General features: G+C 42.9%; 1 protein-coding gene across 3 annotated transcripts in view; it reads left to right on the top strand.

Annotated features, from left to right (window-relative positions):
- The window catches only part of MACROH2A1 (macroH2A.1 histone), a 45,640-nt gene extending 35,408 nt beyond the window's left edge, over positions 1–10,232 (top strand). For 2 of the 3 annotated variants that reach the window (XM_081894141.1, XM_081894142.1), the window contains exons 7-9: positions 5,330–5,419; positions 6,911–7,085; positions 9,547–10,232. In XM_081894141.1, the coding sequence (XP_081750267.1) occupies positions 5,330–5,419; positions 6,911–7,085; positions 9,547–9,712 (431 nt within the window). In that variant the 3' untranslated portion in view covers positions 9,713–10,232. Of the gene's footprint in view, positions 1–377; positions 469–5,329; positions 5,420–6,910; positions 7,086–9,546 lie in introns of all 3 variants that reach the window. The other variant, XM_081894143.1, reaches the window with a different exon arrangement.
- Positions 10,233–24,562: the final 14,330 nt, after the last annotated feature.

Raw genomic sequence — 24,562 nt, 5'->3', positions numbered from 1 at the left:
CAAACTGGAGAAGCTAGTTGTTTTGTTGGGCTGGATTATCCAGGTATTGGATGTTGTTACCACATTCCGTAAGATTCCAGTTTCACAGGTTTCGGCAAGGTCAAGAAGGTTGTAGCTGCTGTTGACACATGCTGAAACGCTTGCCTTGCCCTTGTCCTGTCGGTCAGCTGCTAAAGTTGATGTATTTGATACTTCTCTGCTTCCTCCTTACATTCCCCCCTTTTCTTCGCATACACCTGTACAAAGATTTTTGGGGTTTGGTTGTTATTGTTAATGGCACACATTTTGAAGCCCAAAGGTAGGATAACAAGGAAATGTAGATCCTGTTTTGGGTCTTTGACCAACATGGTTGATGCACATTTGTTTACCTGTTGTAGTTGCAAGTTGTTCAGGCTGACATTGCCACGATCGACAGTGATGCTGTCGTTCACCCGACAAACTCTGACTTCTACACCGGTGGTGAAGTAGGTAATGGAGAGTTCGGTGCTGCAGAGTTTGTATGTGTATGCATGAACCAATCAGCAGCAACAAGCTTGCCCCTGCGGATCGGCATTCTTTTCTCACTTCCAGCAGTCCTGCCCTGTACCGAGTAAAGTCAGGGCCAAATTGGTTAAATGCAAAATGCCTGTCCAAACAAGACCTGGACCATCACTTTGCCTCACTGGCTTTGTTTTCCTGTGCAAAGCACATTGAGGTTAATATTATGGAAGAGGGAGGAAATAGGCTCTTACTAATAACAGAATTAGGGACGCGGGTGGTGCTGTGGGTTAAACCACAGAGCCTAGGACTTGCCGATCAGAAGGTCAGTGGTTCGAATCCCTGCGACGGGGTGAGCTCCCGTTGCTCAGTCCCTGCTCCTCCCAACCTAGCAGTTCGAAAGCATGTCAAAGTGCAAGTAGATCAATAGGTACTACTCTGGCGGGAAGGTAAACGGCGTTTCCGTGCGCTGCTCTGGTTCGCCAGAAGCGGCTTAGTCATGCTGGCCACATGACCCGGAAGCTGTACGCCGGCTCCCTTGGCCAATAAAGCGAGATGAGCGCCGCAACCCCAGAGTTGGCCACGACTGGACCTAATGGTCAGGGGTCCCTTTACCTTTTTAATAACAGAATTGGAGATCTTTAAGACACATTCATCACAACTACCCATAATTATTGGGGGGGGGGAGTGTACAGTTCCACTGGTGTAGTCAATTCAAAGCACTATTGAAGGCCCATTTAACTCACTACATTTCCCACATGATTTTTAAGAGAGGTATGTAGAGGGGGTCCACAAAATACTCAGAAGATTTCTGTTTCTTGTCTCATTAGGTAGATGCCTGATTTTTCAGAAGGTACAAAAAGCACATCTTTATATATTTTTTTAGGAAGCCATCCTCACTTAAATGGCAAGGTTGCTGCTTTAGAAACCCTGCAATTTTTCATTAGCCTGCCGGGGCCTATTTCTGATATTGCTCTTCCCACACGCTCCACGTTAGCGCGTGAAATGTGGTCCTAAGTGGTTTACACAAAATTGCACATGGAACAGCATAGGCAAAAACGCATCCTAAATAATAGGTTGTAGCTCGGCTAAGTTAGTAATGCGTATTCCCACTGAAATAAATGTGAATAGTTAGTCTCATTTGGATCCCAATGAAGTAATAACTAAGTTGGTCTAGCCAAGCCACTCATTTCTAAGAACTGCAAGTTTGTGTTAACCTAGGCTTGCCGTACATCAGGAAAATTCCTGACATGTCCTGGTTTTCACATGTAAAAATGGCGTCTGGGGGAATTTTGTAACGGAAAACCCAGGTGTATGGCAATGCAATGGAAAAAGCAGCAGAAGCAGCCCAAAAAACTGAAACTCACTATTTTGGGGTTAGGTGGCTTTCTAAAAAAAAGAGAAAAAGTTCATCAAATTTTGGTGGTTTCCTAAAAACAAACACAAAAAACCCCAACTCAACTTTGCAGGTGTCAGGAATTTTGCTTTTTGAAATATGACGACCTATAATGAAGATATGCCTTCATGTCAAGTCTCTAGTTGTGGGTGGGGAACCTGGGTTGTTTCATTCATTAGCACATGATCTTCTAATTCCCTTTGACTGCTGGAAGGAAGAACAGAAGTGCACACATGCTTAGCTTCAAATGATTAACTTTTATCCATAAAGGCCTTCTAACCACATTATATTTTGGGGGAATATCACAACAATTTTGCAGACTTGAATTTCTGCATAGCCTGTAGTCACCATTTTGCCAATGCCTGCTTTGTCAGCATGAAATAATGACTTTATTCTGTGGAAGTAACACATATATTTATGCCTGTGATGAGCAAGGAACCATTTAGCTGCAAGGTGCGAAGCTAATGATGTGTAAAGAGTTAATACACTATTCCCATTTCTTAAGTGCAACTAACCAGCAGTGGTACAGTACAGGTAGGACATGCCTCTCCAGTCTAAATGTTCCTTGTCCATTTTAAAGTAGCACCATAAACAAAAACGTTTATCAGGGTTAGCAGATCTGAATAAATCACTAAAAGGCAGCCAATTTCTAATTATTTATTATAATACTTTCAACCAGTGCTCCCCCCTTCAGAAAAACAAGTGCTCAAACTCACCTTGAAGTGAGTTTTTTTTAAGCCCCCCCCCCAAAAAAAAACATTTTAAACACCCCCAAGACATTCTAGTACCATGTATCCTTGAGTACCCCCTGAAAAAACATTGCTTTTAACCACTGTAGCAGTGCCGTTTGACTTTTACATCTCTAATGCTAATACATATAATTGATATACGTATGCACACAGGCAAAGATATAAGCAATTTAATGGAGGAACAAGTATCTGTTCTCCTGAATGCTATTAACCAGTGTTTAAACAATCCATAGATAGAGCTCAATAAATGCAAGATTCAATAATCAAACCCAAACTTGACAAAAACCATTTAATGAAACTTAGATTAGAGCCTTCTTATAAGGCAAAACCATTCAAAATAAGGTTGTACTTTATTAGAATTGTCTAGTTGCCCATTTGAGAGTAATTCAAGGTGAAGTGAACATATATATTCCTAGTAATCACTTTGCACTTGGGGAAGAGCTGCACAGAATCAGTGTCTACTGGGCAGTCATTTCTGGCCAATTTAGTATTCTTTCTACAGGAATATATCCCAACATCTTTGCTAAGGGGGTGTTGTTTGTCCTTTCTGCTTGCCTTGGAATTGTATATTAGACAAATTCTCTGGTTACAATTCCTAGAAACATTTCCATTAAGATTGTGCTAGGAGGTTGCTTTATACTATATTAAACCATTGGTCCATCTAGCTCAGTATGATCTACCCTGACTGGCAGTGGAGTCCAGGGTTTCAGACACAAATGTTTCTCAGTCCTACTTGGAGGTGCCAGGGATTGAACCTGGCACCCTTTGCTTGTTGTGAGCTACAGGTGTTGTCTTCAGTAGCTGCAGAAGTTGTCTGCATCTTGCCCATGTGAACATATTTAAAAGAATTACTTGGACTTTCACCTGCTGCTGTCGAGGCACTAACCAAGCTGAAGTCACCTGAAGTTTAAAAATGCCCTCAGAATGTTCTTTGGACCATTCATGATTACAGCAATGAATACATTAAGGGACGCGGGTGGCGCTGTCGGTTAAACCACAGAGCCTAGGACTTGCCGATCAGAAGGTTGGCGGTTCGAATCCCCGCGACAGGGTGAGTTCCTGTTGCTCGGTCCCTGCTCCTGCCAACCTAGCAGTTCAAAAGCACCTCAAAGTGCAAGTAGGTAAATAGGTACCGCTCTGGTGGGAAGGTAAACAGCATTTCCATGCGCTGCTCTGGTTCGCCAGAAGTGGTTCAGTCATGCTGGCCACATGACCCGGAAGCTGTACGCCGGCTCCCTCGGCCAATAAAGTGAGATGAGCGCCGCAACCCCAGAGTCGGTCACGGCTGGACCTAATGGTCAGGGGTCCCTTTACCTTTAATTATCTCTTAAGAGAATACCATAAACCTCTGAGCTGAAACTCGTTCCATATTCTTTACAAAGTAGAATAAAATGAATTAATACCTTGTTGGAAGTCTGCTAAGATTAGTCTGTGTTGTCAAGCAAAACATAACACATCTTCAGTAGCGTATGCAGAACTCTTCTTCTGAGGCACAATCCCAAATCCAAACGTATTTCACTGAGCATACAATATGTGCACTTCCATCAGAAACTGCAGTCCCCTTGTCTGTGTGACTAAAGTTAATTCATTTCACAAAGTATGGCAGCATTGTGGCTTTTAATACTAACAGCCCAATCCTATGCATGTTTACTTGGGTGTAAGGCTTGCAGAGTTCAGTAGTAAGTGTGTGTAGGGTTGCAGCCTTAATACCACAGCCTGTGACCCTGAGCACTTGAAAGTTCCACTGAAAGACGCATTTTACTTCCCAAGTAAATATGTTTACAATTAGGCTGCAGGAATCAATTTGCCAAGCATCTTTCTCAATCCAGAACCCAATGTCATTGTTTCCTTGCCTTGCTACTTGTACAACCTTTAAGCAAAATGCACTGTGGTTTGGGTGCTTATAATTAGGAAAAAAACATATATTTTTTTTGAGCTACTTTATATTTCTTCTGTGTTAAAGTAAAAGCTGCAAAATAAGATCTAAACCATTTAGTGGTGGACTGCCTTTGTGCAAACCTCAGGCTGTAATTGAAATTGTGCAGCTCCCTTCCTACACAAGAGCAGCTTTTGTCAAGCTTCTTTAGCCGCAGTTAAGCGATTCAGCAGAGGGATATGTTCCCCAGAGAATCTCCTTATTACTGAGGCTCTTCCTCTTGGTTAAAGGTGGTTCAACAAGCTGGGCAGTTGTCAAGTAAAGCAGCCCGCTGCACTCACAAGACTGTTTCACTCCCGGGGGCCATCTGTTGGGGTCAGGGATGAAGATGAGGTGAGTTTCAAGTTCTTCTTATGGCAAACTTGTCTTTAAAGCAATCTGTGACAGAAAGGGGATCTCGACCTCTAAGGGAAAAAGTTGGTGCATCGATTGAGTGGCACTGAATGAGCATGTTCTCTGGAACGTTGTCTGTTGCCTGGTGCAGATGAAGGCGCTAGGGATGTCACCGCCCTGCTGGCCGACATTGAGAATTGCATCAGAAAAGACTTTGAGACAGAATGAAAATGTGTGGGAGGGTGATCTTTAAAAAAAAAAAAAAACAGAGAGAAAGAGAGGGAGAGAACAGTTATTCTGGACTCGTCCCCAAAGGTTTAGATCTTACTTTGCAGTCCCCAAAATCTTTTTGCTCGGAGAAATTATGCCATGTAATTGCCTGAAGTGATGAATGCTCTCTCTTGGATGCGGAATAGTCACAACTCTATCCTTGCGCAGGGAGCACTTTGGAGAAGAAAGGCGGAAAAGAATTCCTGGAGGCCGTGGTCGAACTTCGCAAAAAGAACGGGCCATTGGACACAGCTGGAGGTGCAGTTTAAATCCCTGAGAAATCGGGGTGGGGGGGGAGTGTGAGTGAAATGTCTCTCTATGTGTGTGTATCATAGACTCCCAGTTGGCCTTTGCAGAAATTCATTATGGAAGAGTTACCTGTGTACATAGTTTTAACCTATCCGTAGTATGTGCATTTATTCAGGATTCTATGCTCACGTGGGAATCAGGGTTTAAAGATAATAATAATAATAATAATAATAATAATAATAATAATAATAATAATAATATTTTATTTATACCCTGCCCTCCCCAGCCAAGACCAGGCTCAGGGCGGCTAACAACCAATAATAAAAACAAGTTGATTAAAATACAATTTAAAAGATTAAGATACAACATTAAAACATTAGGATGCAGTCTCTTTATAGGAGGAAAAAGGAAAAAGAAAGAGGGGGGGTGAGAATCAAACTGATTCTAAGCCAAAGGCCAGGTGGAACAACTCTGTCTTACAGGCCCTGCGGAAAGAAATCAGATCCTGCAGGGCCCTGGTCTCATGAGACAGAGCATTCCAACCAGGCCGGAGCCAGTGTTAAGAAGGCCCTGGCTCTGGTTGAGGCTAATCTAACTTCCTTAGGGCCTGGGACCTCTAGGGTGTTGCTATATATGGACCTTAAGGTCCTCCCTCGGGCATACCAGGAGAGGCGGTCCCGTAGGTACGAGGGTCCTAGGCCATGAAGGGCTTTAAAGGTCAAAACCTTAAATCTGACCCTGTACTCCACCGGGAGCCAGTGCAGCTGGAAAAGCACTGGGTGAATATGCTCCCATGGCAGAGACCCTGTGAGGAGCCTCGCTGCAGCATTCTGCACCTGCTGGAGTTTCTGGGACAGCTTCAAGGGCAGCCCCGCGTAGAGCGCATTACAGTAGTCAAGCCTGGAGGTGACCGTCGCATGGATCACTGTGGCCAGGTTGGGGCGGGAAAGGTAAGGAACCAACTGCTTGATGCGGCGAAGGTGGAAAAATGTCGCCTTGGCTGTTGTTGTAACCTGTGCCTCCATGGAAAGGGAGGCGTCAAGGATTACACCCAAACGCTTAACGGAAGGCAATGGCACTAATTGGGCCTCCGGAAGAAAAGGGAGTTGGTCCCTCATTGTCTAGAACAGCTTGGTGTTTTGGACAGTAACTCCCATTGGTCCCATCCAACAGTGGATGGGGCTGATGGGAGTTGTGGGGCAAAACCTTGGGAGGGCACCAGATTGAGGGAGGCTGACTGAGTATCAGCAATTGAACCTACAGAGGATGTTGTGTTGTGCCCAATTTTAAAGTGGGAGGAGGTAATTAGGTCATGTGTTTCACAACCAATGTGCTCAGATGGGAGTTGACCATGGAGAACTGTCGTTCACGTAGTTCCATTCAGTCCACTGCAATTTAAGGATTAAAGTAGTAACTATATACATACTTCAGTCACATTTGCATTTTTCAAAACGTTGAGAAGATTGAAGCAAGCCATACTTACTTTCCTTTTCCAACCAGCTGTCGTCAGTGCAGGCCATGGATTGCCTGCTAAGTTTGTGATCCATTGCAATAGCCCCAGCTGGGGTGCAGACAAATGCGAGGAGCTATTGGAGAAGACAGTGAAGAACTGCTTGGCTCTGGCAGATGAGAAGAAGCTGAAGTCAATTGCGTTCCCTTCTATTGGAAGTGGCAGGTAAGGCTGGCCTATCAAACAAAACCCTATCAAATTTTGGGTGGTTTTGTTTTGCTTTGGGCTTTATGCACCTTTGTGTTCTGCCATCCTCTTAATCAAGCAGGCAAAAACATTTAAGATGGGTGCAAAGCAGGGACTGTGAGAGATGTGGGTGTGACTAGTGAGGGAGTGTGGCTTGAGAATCCTGAGTCCAGATAGATTCCATGAGGGAAAATACTTGTTGGACCATCTCTCCTACTGGTGACTTCTTCCAGAGTTCAAGGCAGGTGGCAGGTACGTTTTGCTACGTTAAAAAGTAATGTGTGAATGATATGTCAACTTTCCACAACATGCTGACCTCTGGATCTTTTGGGATACTTCTCTCGTCACCCCTGGCCACTATCTGTGCTGGTTGGGGATAGTAGAAGTGGCAATCAAAAATAACTAGCTTGGGGAAAGCTGGTTTTTCAGGAGAGTGCTACTTTCCCTTCCCTCCAGTCTCCCTCCCAGTAAGCAGCAGCGGAAGAAAGCTAGTTTTGCATTCACCTGTTCCAGAACTGTGAAAGCATTTTCCAAACACTCTGTATCTCTCTGTTCCTGCCTGCTTTCAAAACTGGCTGGTCAGTCTTGGAAGTGCAGGCTGAAAGAGCTTTTTCACTTTAGGTAGGAGCCAAAATGACAATGTTGAAAGAATGCGTAGATGGCAAATATTACGCAAAACACATTTGAAGAGGTACTGCAATCTGAAAAATGGCGTACTGTTTGCTTGATGGGTGGTGCCAACACTACCGTTTTTTCAAGGGAATAGGCTACTTTTCAAAGGTTGGCTCATCTCAGCGTAGGCTGTTGTCTTATGCTGAGTCCATTAGCCCATTAGCTCAGCAATGCAGCTGTTTAGGGTTTCAGTCATGACATGCCAAACCCTATCTAGATGCCAAGGGTTGAACCAGATCTTCTACATAGAAAGTAGATGCTTTCCCATTGAATTACGGCCCTTCCTGTCATTGGCTTCTTCAGAGAGCTGTTTTGCTCAAATTCTATCAAGTGCGAAGGAGCATGAAGGACTCAACTTTGTAAATAAAACAATAGGAAAAGGAGACAGTGTTTAGTAGAACTACATTGTGTGTGATGGAAGAGAAGTTTAATATTTAAATGAGAGAAGTCCCTTTCAATGACAAGTGTGTTCCTTCAAAGCATGACATGCCCATCTTTCTATTTCAGTTTACAAGTTTTAGGAAGTAACAAACCTATTTTAAAACAGGAACAGTTTCTAAGGCTAGCATTTTCTCTCTGAGCCAACACGGGTTCTGGGACAGGCATCTGTCAAGCAGACACTCCTCATTAAACCTTCATAAACAGCCCCATTCATGTTTATGACTGAAAAATGGGTTTACATGGGCATGAGATAGATCAATATTCCCTTTTCAACAGGATAGTGGGAGAATTAAACCATTTATAGCAGTTAGCCTGCCAGATGCTGTAATATACTAGAGCTAACTTATCTAGACCAAATGTGTAAGAGATCTCTGGAAAAAATAGTTGTAAAGTTCTGTATACCAGAACTAACAAATAATTACTATGGGTAGTTCAGATTTCAATATCAGACCTCCTTTTAGTGCAAAATTTCAGCATTAAATAATATCTGGTTTCCATTTTAGTGTCTGTCTCCCCCAAACCACCACCCCAAAACCCTGCAATACCCTATCCCAATCACACATTGACACAGGTATGGCTGTTCGCCCATAACCACATACACACATCTCCGTACGAGTGAGAAGCAGTTCTGTAAAACTGTAACATGAGCCTGCCTTATTGAGATATCCCTATTAGGACGACCAAGAATTCATTTTTCTCCTAGAATATACAAATACAGGTTGAAATGTTTCAGAGGTAATCTAACAAAGCTTGAGTTAAAATTAACATCGCATCTGCATAAACGATATATACTTCTGCACGTTTCTGTGGGGCACACTAGATGCAATGCCATTTGTGCAGTTTGCGATTGCATGAGTGGCTTATTAGAAGCAAATGATAGGACCCTGGCACCACGCTGTGGGCTTTAACCCTTTCCCTCCTCCCACTGTGGTCCTGGTCAATACACCAATGTAAATATTAAGCATACCAATGGGGAGGAATCCAGGGATGTCAATGATTTAAAAAACAAACCAATCTGCCACACTAGGGATCTGATCCCTGTTGGGGAATCTTGCACTTCAAAACGCCCATTTTTTGTCTTTGCTAATTGTATGAATGGCATCTCATCTAGTTTGGCACTCAGTGAATCTTGACATTAGACCTATGTCTTTTAGCCATCAGACTTTCCCCTGGAACTTGCAATCTAGGCATCCTGCTATAGAAGCCTGGTTACAATTTGGTAATATATATGGGGCAAATAAGTGTTCTTTGGAAAGTATGGTGTGGGAGACAGCAAGCTTATTGAGCCAACGTTATCTTTTTCTTTCTCCCTATTTTCTCCTAATAGGAATGGTTTCCCAAAACAGACTGCTGCCCAGCTGATCCTGAAAGCCATTTCCAGCTATTTTGTGTCAACAATGTCCTCTTCAATCAAGACCGTCTATTTTGTGCTCTTTGACAGTGAGAGTATAGGGATTTATGTGCAAGAAATGGCCAAGTTAGATGCCAACTAAGTCGTGAAAGCAAAGAGTCCCTGCCTCCTTGCCCCTGCCCCTCCAATTCTTTATTCCTCATTGTGAGACAGAGCGGCCCTTTTTTTAATTTTGCTCATCTAGGGGAATAGAGGTAGGGCTTTTTTGACTTTCTAAAATGTTTTTATGTTGGCACTGATAGTTGGCATTACTGCTGTTGATGCACTGTATTCCAGGCATTGTCTGAATTTAGTGTAATCTAGGAGATTTTATAGTTTTATTTTAATGAAGTACAGATTGATGCAGAAGTTGTTAGCAGTACATAGTCTGTTAATCGTGGAAGAAACCGGCAGACCCTATTTTGTAACTGTGTTGTGGTGCTTTTATCAAGTGGCGTTCCTTTCTCATTTTTTTAAAAGAAAAAGAAAAGATGCTACACATCTTATTTGTGTTTACGTCTTGTCCCGATGATGGATCTGAGGAGAAAAGAACCCTGTTGCCCTTAATTATAATTGCAATTTGGGATTTGTGTGAATTGATTTAGTAAAATGTTTAAAATGTTCTCGTTGGTGTGTTCTGAGTTAATGGGTTGCAAGCCTCTGACAAATATGCACCAACAGCTGTCCGATGTGAACTTGAATGAACAAACAATGCACTTGTCTTTCAATATAAATAATTACTAACCAAGTACTAATTGATTTAGCTCTTATTATGTAAATGTGCAAAAACACCCACAGGGTTATTCTGCATTAGTTTTCAATAGTCTATGGCCCTTGTTCCAAGAGGATTCACTTCCTTTTGGGCTGTGAGACATTTTCATTTCAGGTCTGGCTTCCATGTTTGCCTTGCTGCCTCCTTGACCTCCATTACACATACAGAAAGCTTTGCTAGAGCCACCCAGGCAGCTAGCCGGTGGCAAATTGGTTTTTGCACACCCAAAATTTAGCAAAAAGTGTGGTAGAATGTTGGGCATTTTGGAAAACTTCAAGAACAACCACAGAATGTAATTTAAGAGCTAAGAACATAAAAAAAAATCGCTGCTGGACCTAAAGGGGTTTGTGTAATCATGAGATGGAGAATGTGTGACCCTCCACACTTTTTGGAGTACCTTACCACTGGACACCCTGGCTGGTGCTGATGGGAGTTGGAGTCCCACAACATCTGAGGGCCACAGGTTACCCACCCCTGACTAGCCCAACATCCTGCCCAGTCAATGGCCAGCCGGATGCTACTAGGAAACCTACAACAGAGCTGTTGAACTGGTTGTAGGGAACAGGTAAGCATGAAATAACTGACCTGCAGGATCAAACCAAATGCCCTTAATCTAGTCCAGCATTCACCCTCCGTTTCCAGCGGCAGCCAGTTACATCACAGAAACTCTCAAGCAAGGCGCAAGCAAGGCTCTGTTGTCCCACCCCACCCCGGGCACCTAGTAACCAGAGTCATAAATAATAAAAATATGATGTGAAGCTGCATCCTGGTTTCTGTTTCTTTAACTTGTTATCTGACACTTACTGGAAATTATTTGTGAGGCTCGCATGTATTGCTTCTAATTCCAGAAGATATATTATCAGCTCAGTTGCTGCTTTTTTTAAAAAAAAAAATGCCTGGTTTGGAAGCTCACTCAGAGCAGTAGAAATCATTTCACAGTGTTTTATCCAGTTGGTGTTCCTCCAATGATGGAAGCAGAAGAGGGAGTGAGACCATTTCTTTTTATTCCAATTCTACTCTGGAGCCTGCCCTCCAGTCCCCACCCAGACTCCAAATCTGCTCTCCCAATTTTCCAGAGCGGATTAGGGGACACAGGGAAGAGAGGAATAGAAGTAAGTGGATGCACACCAATAGGATATCTCCCATGAACAGTAATGTAAGAACCCTTGAGAAACAAATTTTCTTTCAGAGTGTTCTCAGATTCATCCTATTACTTTTAGCTTCGGTCATAGCATTACTGAACAGAAAGATTGCATTAAAACAAAAAGTGTGGCTGAAGATTTTATTAATGAATACTTCCTTGGAACAGATCCCAAACTCAACTGACTTTGCTCCATCAATACTTGCATTATTAAACATTAGCTGAAAGTTAGTGTAAAAAGTAAAAAAAAGGATTGTTCTAGGCTTGCATACATTCCTGAAAGTGCATTTTGTATAAATGCCACTAGATGTCAGTAAAGGGATTGCAAGAACCTGGAGAATTGCTTTGGAACTTTCCTTGTTTAGTTTGTCAGCACTTTTCAAAGTGCCGTGGTATCTGTGATCTCCCTAACACAAATGGAGAATTAGATGCCCTATGTTATTTGCAAGGAAAATGCTGTGGGTGTGAGAATTTGAAACTACACCATGATATTGGATGTCAGGATTGTGAAATGACTGCATGCCATCTTGCATCATTTTTAGGCGGCAAATGGAAAGCAAATGTTCTCATCCAGCACAGTGTTCTGCAAGTGTAATTCAAATAGTGGGTAGAACATATAGTTTACATTATCTCTCATGCTGAAAAAGGTAATTGACAAATATATGCCTTTCTATTTTTTTCTAGTGGGATAGGAACATGGCATGTGGAAAGCTGAGTCAGACCATTTGTCCCTGAAGCCAAGTGTTGTCTGCAATGATAGGCAATGGCTCTTCAGGGTTTCAGACCTTTTGCATGCAAAGCAGATGCTCTACTACTGAGCTACTATCCTCATTTGGTGTACCTGGGGATGTTCTTTAGACATTAAACACTTTAAGTTGGCCTGTGGACCATGTCAAGAGTCTTCTTTGGCGATCACTCGTGGCCGAGTAAGATTGTCTTCCATAAACACGGTTTTAACAATGAGTCCGTAAGTGATTGTTGAGGCCAGTTCTGGATCCTCACGTCCTTCACAGTGGGGACGTAGGACTCCAGGCGGGAGTTGATCATGGTGAGGGCTTGCCAAGCGTGCCTTCCTCTTAGCACGTTTCTCCCTTGCGTCCTGAGTTCGAGTATCTTCAAAGCCCATGACACCTTTGGTAAAGGCTGTTCTCCAATTGAAGAGCTTGCAGGCAAGTGTTTCCCAATTGTTGATGTTTATACTACATTTTTAAAGAATTGCCTTGAGAGAGTCTTTGAACCTCTTTTGTTGACCACCAGCATTACACTTTCCATTTTTAAGTTCAGAATTGAGTAGTTGCTTTGGAAGACAATAATCAGGCATCCGAACATGACCAGTCCAACGACGTTGATGTTGAAGAATCATTGCTTTGACACTGGTGATCTTTGCTTCTCCCAGTACACTGGCACTAGTTCACCTTTCTTCCCAAATGATGTGTAAATTTTTTTGGAGACGCCATTGATGGAATCATGTCAAGAGTATTCACATGCTAGGACAGTGTTTCTGCTTATTTCCATCCAAAACACAAGTATGCATGTGTTCACTCTCACACACAGAGACACAGAGGTATGTAGTACATTTGTTCTGAGTTTATTCACAGCCTGAAATTCCAGGGTTTCTTAGCCCCAGTCTTCAGCAGCAAATGACAGCCAGGTCTGTCCAACCCAAGTCAACCAGTGAGATATTGCCAGCAGAGATTTTGCAGCCTCTTCTATTTCCGGGCAGACTATCCTGAACTGCAAATGACACCCACCTGTACAGAAGATGCCCCAGCGCCTCTTGTGGGCTCTGTGGCACTTACTTGAATTGGGGCTCACGTACTGCTCTCACCATTCCCAGCCAGAGGTAGATTATTTATTGAATTTATACTTACACCCTACTATTGCAGTCACAACCTTCGGGGCAGCTAGCCTCACAATCTGCAAATTTGTTTCCTCTGTATGTATGAAATAACCTCTATCCTGCTCTTCCTACATAGGGCAATTACAGCAGTGCCCAGGAAAACAGGAAAACAATATATTGTGCAACGATACAAAATAACTGATGCTAAAGCAGCCAAAATATCTAGGAGGACTCACAAACTTTCCTGAAATGGTACATTATGACTGCATCTAATATTCAAACTCACTTTCAAACAGGCTTACACTGACCCTAGCCCAACTGCACTTGGCTGCTGATTAGTTTCTAGGCCCAACTCAAAATGCTGGTTTTGATCTATAAAGCCTTAAACGCCTGAGGAGCGCAATACCTCAAGGACCCCTTCTCACTATATGAACTGACCCGGACCTTGCAATCATCAACTGAGACCCCGCTTTGGGTGCCCCCTCCATGAGAGGTCTAGAGTGTGGCAATACAAGAATGGGCCTTTTCTGTGGTGGCCCCCTGTTTGTGGAATTCCCTTCCAAGGAGGCTCACCTATCACCTTCATTACATACCGTATTGGCCCGAATATAAGCCGTACCCGAATATAAGCCACACCCTTAAAATTTTGGGGGGGAGTAAAAATACCCAAATATAAGCTGCTCCATTCCTTGCTGCTCCTGGCTGCATACTTGGGGGGGGGGGGAGCCTTGCTGCGTTGCCAGCGGCCTTTCCCCTTCCTTGCTCTCTGCCTTCCCAGCCTTGGGGGGGAGGACAGGGGACTACGGATGGGGCAGGCGCCACTTTGCCATGCTGATGGTGCTGTTTGCTCCACGGTCCTGGCTGCATACCATAAGGTTGAGAATATAAGCCACACTTTAACTTTTCATGATCAGAATTCGGGGGGAAAGTGAGGCTTATATTTAGGCCAGTACGGTATGTTTTAGCACCAAGTAAAATGTTTCTCTTCAGCCAAGCATGTGACTGATTAACATTCTATGTCCTTTTAAATGTGTCTATAGGGGATACTGATTTGTTTTGCTTTTGCTTTTGTTTTATTATGTATTTTGTGTTTTCACTATGCATTTTTATGTTGTGAACCGCCCTGTGATACTTGGGTGAAGGCTGGTGGTATAAAAATTTGATGATGATGATGATGAGTCTGAGCAATGATCAAATAGCTGACAAAGTTCACACACACACAGCTTACACACTCCTATTACAGGTTGCTTTCTTTGAAGGTAACTTAATTCAAGGCGCTTAGATGTGCCTCTTTTACGGTGAACGGTGCTCCTAGTCTAGCACTACTTAATATTTTTTTCATTGTAAGCCACAAGTAGAATTGCAACTGACCTTTCACACTTGGGGGACTGGTGCATTTTTTTCTAGTTGTACTAATGTTGCATTTTTTTCTATGTGTACCCTCTGTGTTCCATCCACTCAAGCCTCATTTGGAGGTTTTCAAGCAGAGGTTGGAAGGCCATCTGTCATGGATGCTTTAGCTGAGATTCCTGCATTGCAGGGGGTTGGTGATGTATCAGACCATTGGTCCCATTCCAGCTCTAAGATTCTATGCTTCTAAGCCATGGCACAGTTGCTGTGGTTGCGGGCATTTGAAGCTCCTCGTGATGGAGCTGACCTTGGTTAACTCCATTTATCCATCAACCAACAGACACACCCAATGCCTACGTCCGTCCATCTGACATCTGTCATCAATGAAAGCTGTGGCCTTATTTCATTCCAAAGCGCTTGTCCCATCTCTTTTGTATGTGCTGTCACCCCGCCACTAACTCCACTATGACTGGGCCCACAACAAACACTTTGGCGGAGACTTTGTCATCTAGTGGGGAAGGCTTGTTGAAACAAAGAAAACTCTCCAATTGTTCCCGGAAAGTGTAGGTAGTTGGCACCTCTTGTATCTTATAATACTCTATAGGTGCCTAGTTGCCGTGCGTTCACTTGTCTGATACATCACCACATCAGAAACCTTGTCCTTTTATAAAGATGGAGGAGAAGCACTAAAGGCATACAGTTGTGGAGATTTTGCTACTCTTCTTGTGGGGAGGGACTATGGGTTACAACAGGGGTCCGCAAACTTTTTCAGCAGGGGGCCGGTCCACTATCCCTCAGACCTTGTGAGGGGCAGGACTATATTTTGAAAAAAATAATGAACAAATTCCTATGCACCACAAATAACCCAGAGATGTGTTTTAAATAAAAGCACACATTCTACACATGTAAAAACACCAGGCAGGCCCCGCAGAGCCAGTGTGGTGTAGTGGTTAGGTTAAGAGTGGTAGACTCGTAATCTGGTGAACCGGGTTCACGTTTCCGTTCCTCCACATGCAGCTGCTGGGTGACCTTGGGCTAGTCACACTTCTCTGAAGTCTCTCAGCCCCACCCACCTCACAGAGTGTTTGTTGTGGGGGAGGAAGGGAAAGGAGAATGTTAGCCGCTTTGAGACTCCTTCAGGTAGTGATAAAGCGGGATATCAAATCCAAACTCTTCTTCGTCACAAATAACCCAGAGAATCATTTTAAAGAAAAGGACACATTCTACTCGTGTAAAAACATGCTGATTCCCGGACTGTCTGCAGGCTGGATTTAGAAGGCAACTGGGCCAGATCCTACCCATGGGTTAGAAGCAAAGCACAGATAACCTTCTGAACAAAAGTTGCCATGAAGACTATGATAGACCAAGAACCATCAACTTAATTTGATGTTTTGAGGTTAACATTCTAGATTTCAGCAGAGTATATCTGCTTAAAACAGACACAATTTAAATCAGACCTATATATTCCATGATTGCACACAAGCATAGTTGAAGCACAGAATTTGCTAATTTACAAAGCTAATTTCCAGCACATATGATTGGAAAGATGGGTGTTTTGAATGGTGCAAAACCAGTGGGCCCAAGAAAGATTTATTAGCAAGCTGGTTTTCAAATTTTCCTGTGTGTTCCGAACATCAGTGTAGTAGCCAAATATAGAGAGAGCAACTTCTCTATGGCCAGTAAACCTGAATGGAATGTTTTCTTTTCTTACAACTACTGAATAACTCTATTGATTCTGGAGGGGTAAGTTGGGGGAGGTAATTCAATCTGAATATAATTTTTTATTATTATTATTTGTCAAATAATTTCCCCTGAGGAAGATCACTTAAGTATGAAATGCTCTGGGAAATTTGGAATCCCTATGGTTAATAAATCTTCCCTGCACCAATCAGTTTTGCCTAATCATTATTATTCCAAATTATTTTTTACAAGCAGTGAGCAATGTTGCCTAATGCAAGTACAGAAAACAGATCTGCTCATTTTAATATTGTTGGGTTTTACTGACAGATATCAACCCCCTTAATATTAACCTTTCTTTTATTTGTTATCACATTAACTATAGGTCACTTTTGTGCACAGGTGCACTAAAAGCAGTATATGATTAAAAGCAATATGACAAATCAATTTAAACCATAATAAAACAAGCACTGAAAGGCAGCATCAAAACAGTAATGCCAGGCACTGCAGTCCAATCCTACACATGTCTACACAGAAGCAGCATTATCAGACAGGCACCTTCTCTGTTGTTTTTTGTGGTTGTTGTTGTTGTGTATTTGTTTTGGGGGGGGTGCTTGCTAAATACCTTCCTTGTTCAAACCTTCCAAAATCTTTATTCCAGTTGGTATCTTTCTTGGGTTTGAATTGACTTTATGTATGCACTGTTGTTGCTTTAAACTGTTTTCATAATTGTTTTATTTTTCCATTGTTTTAATTGCTTTTGTATGTGTAATTGTTTCATGATATTGTAAATCACTGGGATGCTTCATGGGAAGTGATTCATAAATGAATTTATTAATAATAACTCAATGAGGCTTACTGCTGAACGGACACATAGGATTGCCCTGGCAATAGCCCACTAAAAGTGAGTAGAGATTGTCATAGCTGGTGAACCAACCAACTCTGCTAAAAGGCGATCCTAGATATACACCTCAAGGAAGCTACTGGAGACCCTCTGATGGGGCCAATAGCACAAGCATCAAATGACTGGAAATTCTTTACAGTTGAGTTTCAACTCTTTTTTCTACTAGCCTTAGTTTTCCTGCGCTAGCTAAAGTTCATACTGGAGAAATGTGGGAGGATAATTTTCATGACATCTTCTACACACTGTCAGCAAAGAACACAGATGTTAGGCTCCATCAGCAGGTTTAACTTATTTATGGTGCATACTCCATGGTTTATTGTATAGGTATACACTAGAGAGTATAAATAGCAATGTATCAAGCTACAATCCTATAAAAAAAGGAAGGGAAATGTAACTAGTGTATTTTCTGGCCATCTTAAATGTTGCTTTTGGAACTATTGGCAGACTTTTGCATGTTATTTTACTGCTTCAAGCCTTATATATTATAATAAAACAAGGTCCAGGCATTGAAAATTGCTGCCTCCAAATGCAAAACAAGATATCTACCAATATTAATAAGATATGGATAATGTCTTACTTAAGATACCTACCAATAAATCTTGGAAAACACAATGTTTTAAAAATGCCTTTTTAGTTAACTCATTAGTAACATTTCTTCCTGTGTTTGGCTCAGAGGTTCTGATAATAAGTCTTCCTCTCTGCTACTTGGCTTTACCTTTAATCTGGTTTATCTCCAGTTGTCATCTAATATGGTTGGTTTATCAGAAAGAACAGCTGTCTTTATATTTTTCATTGTAAGGCCGGCTAACCTGTGGAGATATGAACTGCTCCTTTTTAAGGCATGAGCTACTCCTGTCAAATATTCAGGTGGTTGCCATGGCTAGTAAATTCAGCTATCCAACGTAAAGTAACGTTGGGTGTGTGGACTGGCCTCCTTCTCCCTGTGTTGAACACAGTGGAACAATCTGGTGGAGCACCTCTTTCATTTTTGTGATCCCGTTGCTCCCTTGCATGGCTCATGGGATTCTATCCAACTACAATACTTCATCTTATTCGATTTCCTTTGAGGAAAAAGCTTGCGGACCATTTATATTTGTAGGGGACGTTTTGTTGCCGCTACATTTATATCTCGCCTTTACTCCAAGGATCTTGTGCAAATGGCATGGTGGGGCAGTAGAACTTGCCTGACCTCCTGTCAGCTAAATTGCTGCTGCTTACCAGGAGGGGGAAGAGCAAGGTGGCGAGGAGGTCCATGTGGTGCAAACATACTAGCAGGAGTAGTGGATTGGCTCTGCCAATATCTTTGAACTATACCTACCTAAGGTAAAGGTAAAGGGACCCCTGACCATTAGGTCCAGTTGTGGCCGACTCTGGGGTTGCGGCGCTCATCTCGCTTTATTGGCCGAGGGAGCTGGCGTACAGCTTCCAGGTCATGTGGCCAACATGACTAAGCCGCTTCTGGTGAACCAGAGCAGTTCACGGAAATGCCGTTTACCTTCCCACCGGAGTGGTACCTATTTATCTACTTGCACTTTGACGTGCTTTCGAACTGCTAGGTTGGCAGGAGCAGGGACCGAGCAACGGGAGCTCACCCCGTCGCGGGGATTCGAACCGCTGACCTTCTGATTGGCAAGTCCTAGGCTCTGTGGTTTAACCCACAGCGCCACCCACGTCCCCCACCTACCTGCTGCCTAAACCCTTCTCCCTTCCATCCAGATAACAGCAGTGACGCAACTGTCAGGAGCAGGGGTCAGCAAACTTTTTCAGCAGGGGGCCGGTCCACTGTCCCTCAGACCTTGTGGGGATGGACTATATTGGAGGGGGGAATAAATGAAATCCTATGCCCCACAAATAACCCAGAGAAGCATTTTAAATAAAAGGACACATTCTATTCATGTAAAAACATGCTGATTCCCGGACTGTCAGCGCACTGGATTTAGAAGGCGATTGGGCTGGATCCGGCCCCTGGGCCTTAGTTTGCCTACCCATGGTCAGGAGGCCAGGTAAGCGCAGCCACCCAACAGCACTGCCTGCTGCTGGATGCATAGTTGACGTTGATACACAAGCATCCTTTTTTGTACTTCCTGCTCCAAAGGCTTGAGAAACTCCCTGCTCTAAGAGTTTAGATTATTTTCTTCTTCTGTTTTGCAGGTGCTGAAGTTATTATCAGCTGATTCTCAGAAGGGTTTTCATGTTGCTTTTAATCTGGTGATGTGCTGTTGTTTGTTAATTTCCATTGGAAGCGATTAATATTAGTTTTATTTTTGGGGCACCTTGTTGTTAGCCGATGTGAATGTTTCCATTAGGGAGGGAAAGCCAGATGGAAACAGGCATAAAATAAGTAAACATTGCGGGTGATAAACATCAGCCAGCTCTGGGAATTATGCTAGATTTTCCAGTTGGGTGAACTCTTGGATCTGGCCATTCTGAAGATAAACACTTAGTTCATTATCTTGATTACCTGCTGAATTGGCATATCTTGTGTTGCTTGAGTGGGGATGGTTCATACAACAAACTCCATATAACGGAAGGATGCAATTTTCCCCAAACCATCATATCTCTAAAGGGCACAGTGTATGCCCCCTTTCAGACACCCGAACTCCAGAGCACCCTTTACTTCTGAAATATTAAGCTGATCATTGTTTTGGATTGTAGCCCTGTTAGCAACATTCAAGAATCAGGCCTGGGATCACCGCTAACTAGCCTTATACTTTGCTCTACATGTCCTTTGCAGAGAGAAGGCCATAATACCTAAAGTTGTAACTGCAACTCAAAGGCAGCAGCATAATTGATAGGCCTGAAGGATACAGGTAAGTAGAAGGATTGCATTTACATCCCTGGTCTGAAACCCACAGGGAACTAGCCTAGTGCACATTGGCTAAAAGACTTGAAAATTGCCACCAGTTCCTCTCTGTGTTCCATTCTTCAGAGATTTAGCTCATTCCTCCATAGAATCCAACTTAATGCCTCCACAACTCATGTTTAACCATTATCACTAGGAACCGGTTCATAAATGCCTTTGCTCCTGGCCGGATCTCACAAATAGGAATCAAGGGGAGATGATATTTGCTGTTTTCTAATAGCAAACAAATAGTGACAACATTTCAGAATGTAGCCTATGAAATCCCAACTCTGCCACATGTGGGGTTTTTTGCACCAGCCCGGTTAACGCAGGAAATTTGATATTTCTGTACCTTGAAATAACTAGGCTTCTTAGGCTTAGGAGAATAAATTAAAGTTGAGCCAAAGTATGCCTCAGCTGCAGTGGATGGGCAGATTGATTTGCTTTCCATCTGGGAGATTAAATTCTACTGCCAAAAAATGGCACCAGCATAATTAGCTGTCAGTCAAGTTGCAAAGAGACAGACTAGGTGGGATAATTGAAAGCCCTGCAGCTTCTCATTACTTACTACAGTAGCTCTATTTGCAAATTTCCACCTTGAGGTGGTTCTCAGAATGTTGTCAAAAATTGTACTTATCCCTGCTGGCACATTCTTCCCATGCAAAAGAAGAAGAATTCTGGGCATGGTGTGGATTAATGTTAAGCAACTTTCACTTAACCTAACTTTGTTGTAATATATTTGTCAACAGCCACTGACAGCTCCACCAGGCGCTAACTACAAGCACACCCACACCACGAGAAGGAAATGCCAAACCTTCTACTCAGTTACATCCCAGAGGCATTCAGCAGGCATAAAAACCTTCTTCTCCACGCTTAGGAAACGAGGCAAAAATCATACTGTCTAATGTGTTTCATTGTTTAGAAAATGCCAGCATATGTCAAGTGCATTGCTTGAGGTTAACTTCCTTGAAATAAAACAAACTGTTGATTAAAAAAACAAGTGCTCATGGTAGAACCCATTGCTTCAGGGTGTGATGTAGGTAATATGTGAGAGTTTGGGGTTTCAAAAAAGGTACCATTCAATTTCTATAGCAAAAGGTTTCAGAGATCAAGCCTGAACATCATTTGATTGGGAAGTCTCCCTCCCAAGCTGAGATATACCAAGAGTGGCATTGGTCACTCACATAAATGTATTCTTGATGTTTTCCTTGTGCCAAAGCAAAGCCCAAGCAATGAAAACAGGGATCGTCAGGGCTATATCTTAATTGGTCTTCTTCAGCCTATTGATTCCCTCAATTTGTCTTAACACATAAAGGGCTGCTGTTCTCATCAGTCATGGACATTCTTGTAATTTCTGGGGCAAACATTTGCCCTATTCAGCCATTACAGCAATCTGGAAACAAAGCAGGGAGACCTAAGATGAGAGTGCTGTCGCCATGCACACAATTTGCTGTCCACAAATTTCAGACCCTCCAAGTGTCTCTATTTTCCAGGGACAGTCCAGGCTTTAAATAAGCCATCCTGGTTTCTGATTTGATCCCGGAATGTCCCGCTTTTCCTGAAGACATCCCTACTTTCATCAGAGAAATATCGGCGGGTATGAAATTGGAGGTTGACTGTTTGCAGCAAGGAGCCGTCTGCACTCATGGAGGCAACCTAAATGATGTTAAACCCTGGGATATTGTGCTTTCACATTGCCCAGGGGACAAAAGCAAGCAGATGGGAAGGGCACCACTGCAGGCCTCATCTACCAGCCTTGGTGTCATTTCCACTTACCTGGCTGGTGGTACAGGGGCAGGGTGTTGTCTAAACAGAGATGCTATGGGCCAAATGGACTAGGGCTAAATGTTGCAAAGAGCTTTAGACTGGCAAAGCTAATCCAGCGCTCCTGCTGGTGCACATACACAGCCCCAACCTTATTTTTGCTCTACCCCACCCCCCACCATCCTAGTAAGCAGCAAGGGCACCACAGTCAGAGCTTGCACTGACAGGACTCGTGAGGTGAATCCCGCCCAAGTTGTGCTTGTCGTTCTGCAGGTCCAAATCTGTTTAGCTTATTTGTTGTGCTTACTACCTACTCTTCCCCCAAAGGATCCTGCAGTGGGTTACATAAAAACATAAAATTATAGAATCCAAAATCACAACAATATTACAGAAAAGGCAATGCCATTTCAAAACTGGGGGAGGGGGGTCATTAGGCAGAAAGGATTGCACACACGCACACACACACAGTGGCAGAGTTGGTGGAAGGTTCCTGACTGAGAGGTGGGGAAGTGGGGAGCTCTCAGGGTACGAGACGAGGAAAGGAAAGCACCCAGGTGAGAGCTGTTTGGGACTGGGAGGGCTTAAGAGGTATTTTGTACAAAGATATGCACGTTGGGCAGACTTATGGGTTGGTGCCTCCGGCAATGGCGGAGCTCCTCCGATCGGGAGGAACTTGCTCCGTGAAAAGCAGGGTCTGACCGCCACAGCGAAGGTGGAGACCCATAGAAATCACAGGCGGGAGAAGCCTGTGAACTTGGGATTCGGCTGGCACCACTTGCACCTCCCCTACTCGTGGGGAAACCCTGTTTTGGGGATCTGGAGCGACGTGGGATGAGTGGCTTTGAATCGACTGCTTCTTTCACGGAGTGAAGCCGCATTGCTGCTGCCGGAGAGCGCTGACTTTTTCCTGTGGACAATTGGACGTTAAACAACTGCCCGTGAGTAGACCGGAAAATTTGGATCTTCAAATATTTTAATTTGGCAACGTAGCAGGAAGGCTCTAAACAGGAAGTCCGCCTTCCGTTTTTGAAAATAGACTGAAGCAAAGACGTTACAAACTAAAGTCTCCGAAAGTTCTTGACAAAAGGATTAAAATTCCATTGGTTAAAAATATCAAAACCCCCCCCCCTTGGAAGCAGGAGAAGAGGGGGGAAGTCGTGGACCTAGGGAGAACCTGCAGGAGAGAGTGAAAAGCAAACTACCACTGCTCTGAACCTGGGAATGGTCTGCCTGATGACGTTTGGGGAAGGTTCATTGACAGAACAGATTTGACAGTTACTTAAAATTAGAAAGATACTATTTCCATTGATCTCTTCTGAGTTTATTAAAGGGAGGGGAAAAAATAACTGAAAATCGAAACTGTTTCTATGCCTGAAAGAACTGATACAAGTTGAAACTGTTTCCCTCTAGAGGGAGCATCGGAAACTGTTACAGGAGTGTAACAGGGTAAGGTCCAGCTGCAAGATAAAGTTTCTGAGAATCAGAGATTGACCTTGGACTATTCAAAATGCTGATAGGAGAAGCTATTGTGACTGTATTATATAAGATAAACCATTCACTTGAACAGCTGCATAAAAAGGCAGATGACATGATTTCCAAAATAGACAGTCGGGAACAGAAAGTGACCAACTTGAATCAAAAAGCAAGCAACAATACAGAAATAACTCAGGACTTGGTACAGGAATATACCTTGGCAGGACAAATGGTGGAGGAAAAGGAGAAAGATGCAGTTGAGAAACTTAAAGTAGCTCAAGAAGGATCCTCAGTTCTACAGAGGCAAATTGAGGATTATAAATGGAGGCCTTGCATGATTGATTCTAGCAAAAACCAGATCTTGAGGATTGGACCCTGGCTTGGACTGAAGAACGAAAGTTGGAAAGATCCCTTTATCCAGGGACTAACTGATTTCTGGGACATGGGTTTGGGCCTGGAGGAGCTTGAAGCTTTGGGGGCCTATGGATTTGGAGGAATCCTGAAATACGTCCTGAAATAACCTATGGACCTTAGTTCAATTATGGAAACCTGGCTGAGCTGTCCAGAAGGAATAAAAGTTCTGTTTGGTTGGAGTTTTCCCGAGATTTGCTCCTGAGCATTAAAGAATATGAAGAAGATCCGCAGAAGGGACTTGGAAAGAATTAAGAGCCTCGGACATAAGATCTCCAGGTTGATGGACTATATGGATCTGACGGGAAGGACTGGCAGAACCCGAAACCAGGGAAAGGAGAGGGTGGAAGAAGATTAGGAAGTTAAAGTTCATGTTTAGAAATTTTGTAAAATTAATGACTGTTAGAAAAATTGTGGAATGATATTATATGGACTTAGTAGAAATGTTAGAAGAAGTTAAGTATAGATAAGTAATTTAGTCTTAAAGGGAAATAAGGTTTAAAAATATGTTATTTACAAGATGACAAAAAACAGAGAAAGATGGAAAGGATTTGCTGAAACAATTAGAAGAATTGGAATACAAAAAGGGAGGTGTGAGGAAGTCGAGGAAACAAGGAAATGAAGGATAGAATATAGAAAAGGAGAGATGTATTTTAAACTGTTTCTGTTTTGATTTATTTATGTGTTTAGTCTAATGGGTTTGGTTTGGGTTTTGTTATATTATTTCTATACTGTATTGTATTGTGGTGTTTTTTCACTTTTTTGTTTTTTTCCCTTTC

The sequence above is a fragment of the Podarcis melisellensis genome (assembly GCF_964234715.1).
Source record: "Podarcis melisellensis genome assembly, chromosome: 2".
Lineage (NCBI taxonomy): Eukaryota > Metazoa > Chordata > Lepidosauria > Squamata > Lacertidae > Podarcis > Podarcis melisellensis.
Note: the sequence above shows the minus strand (reverse complement) of the source record. Positions and strands in the feature narration are given on the sequence as shown.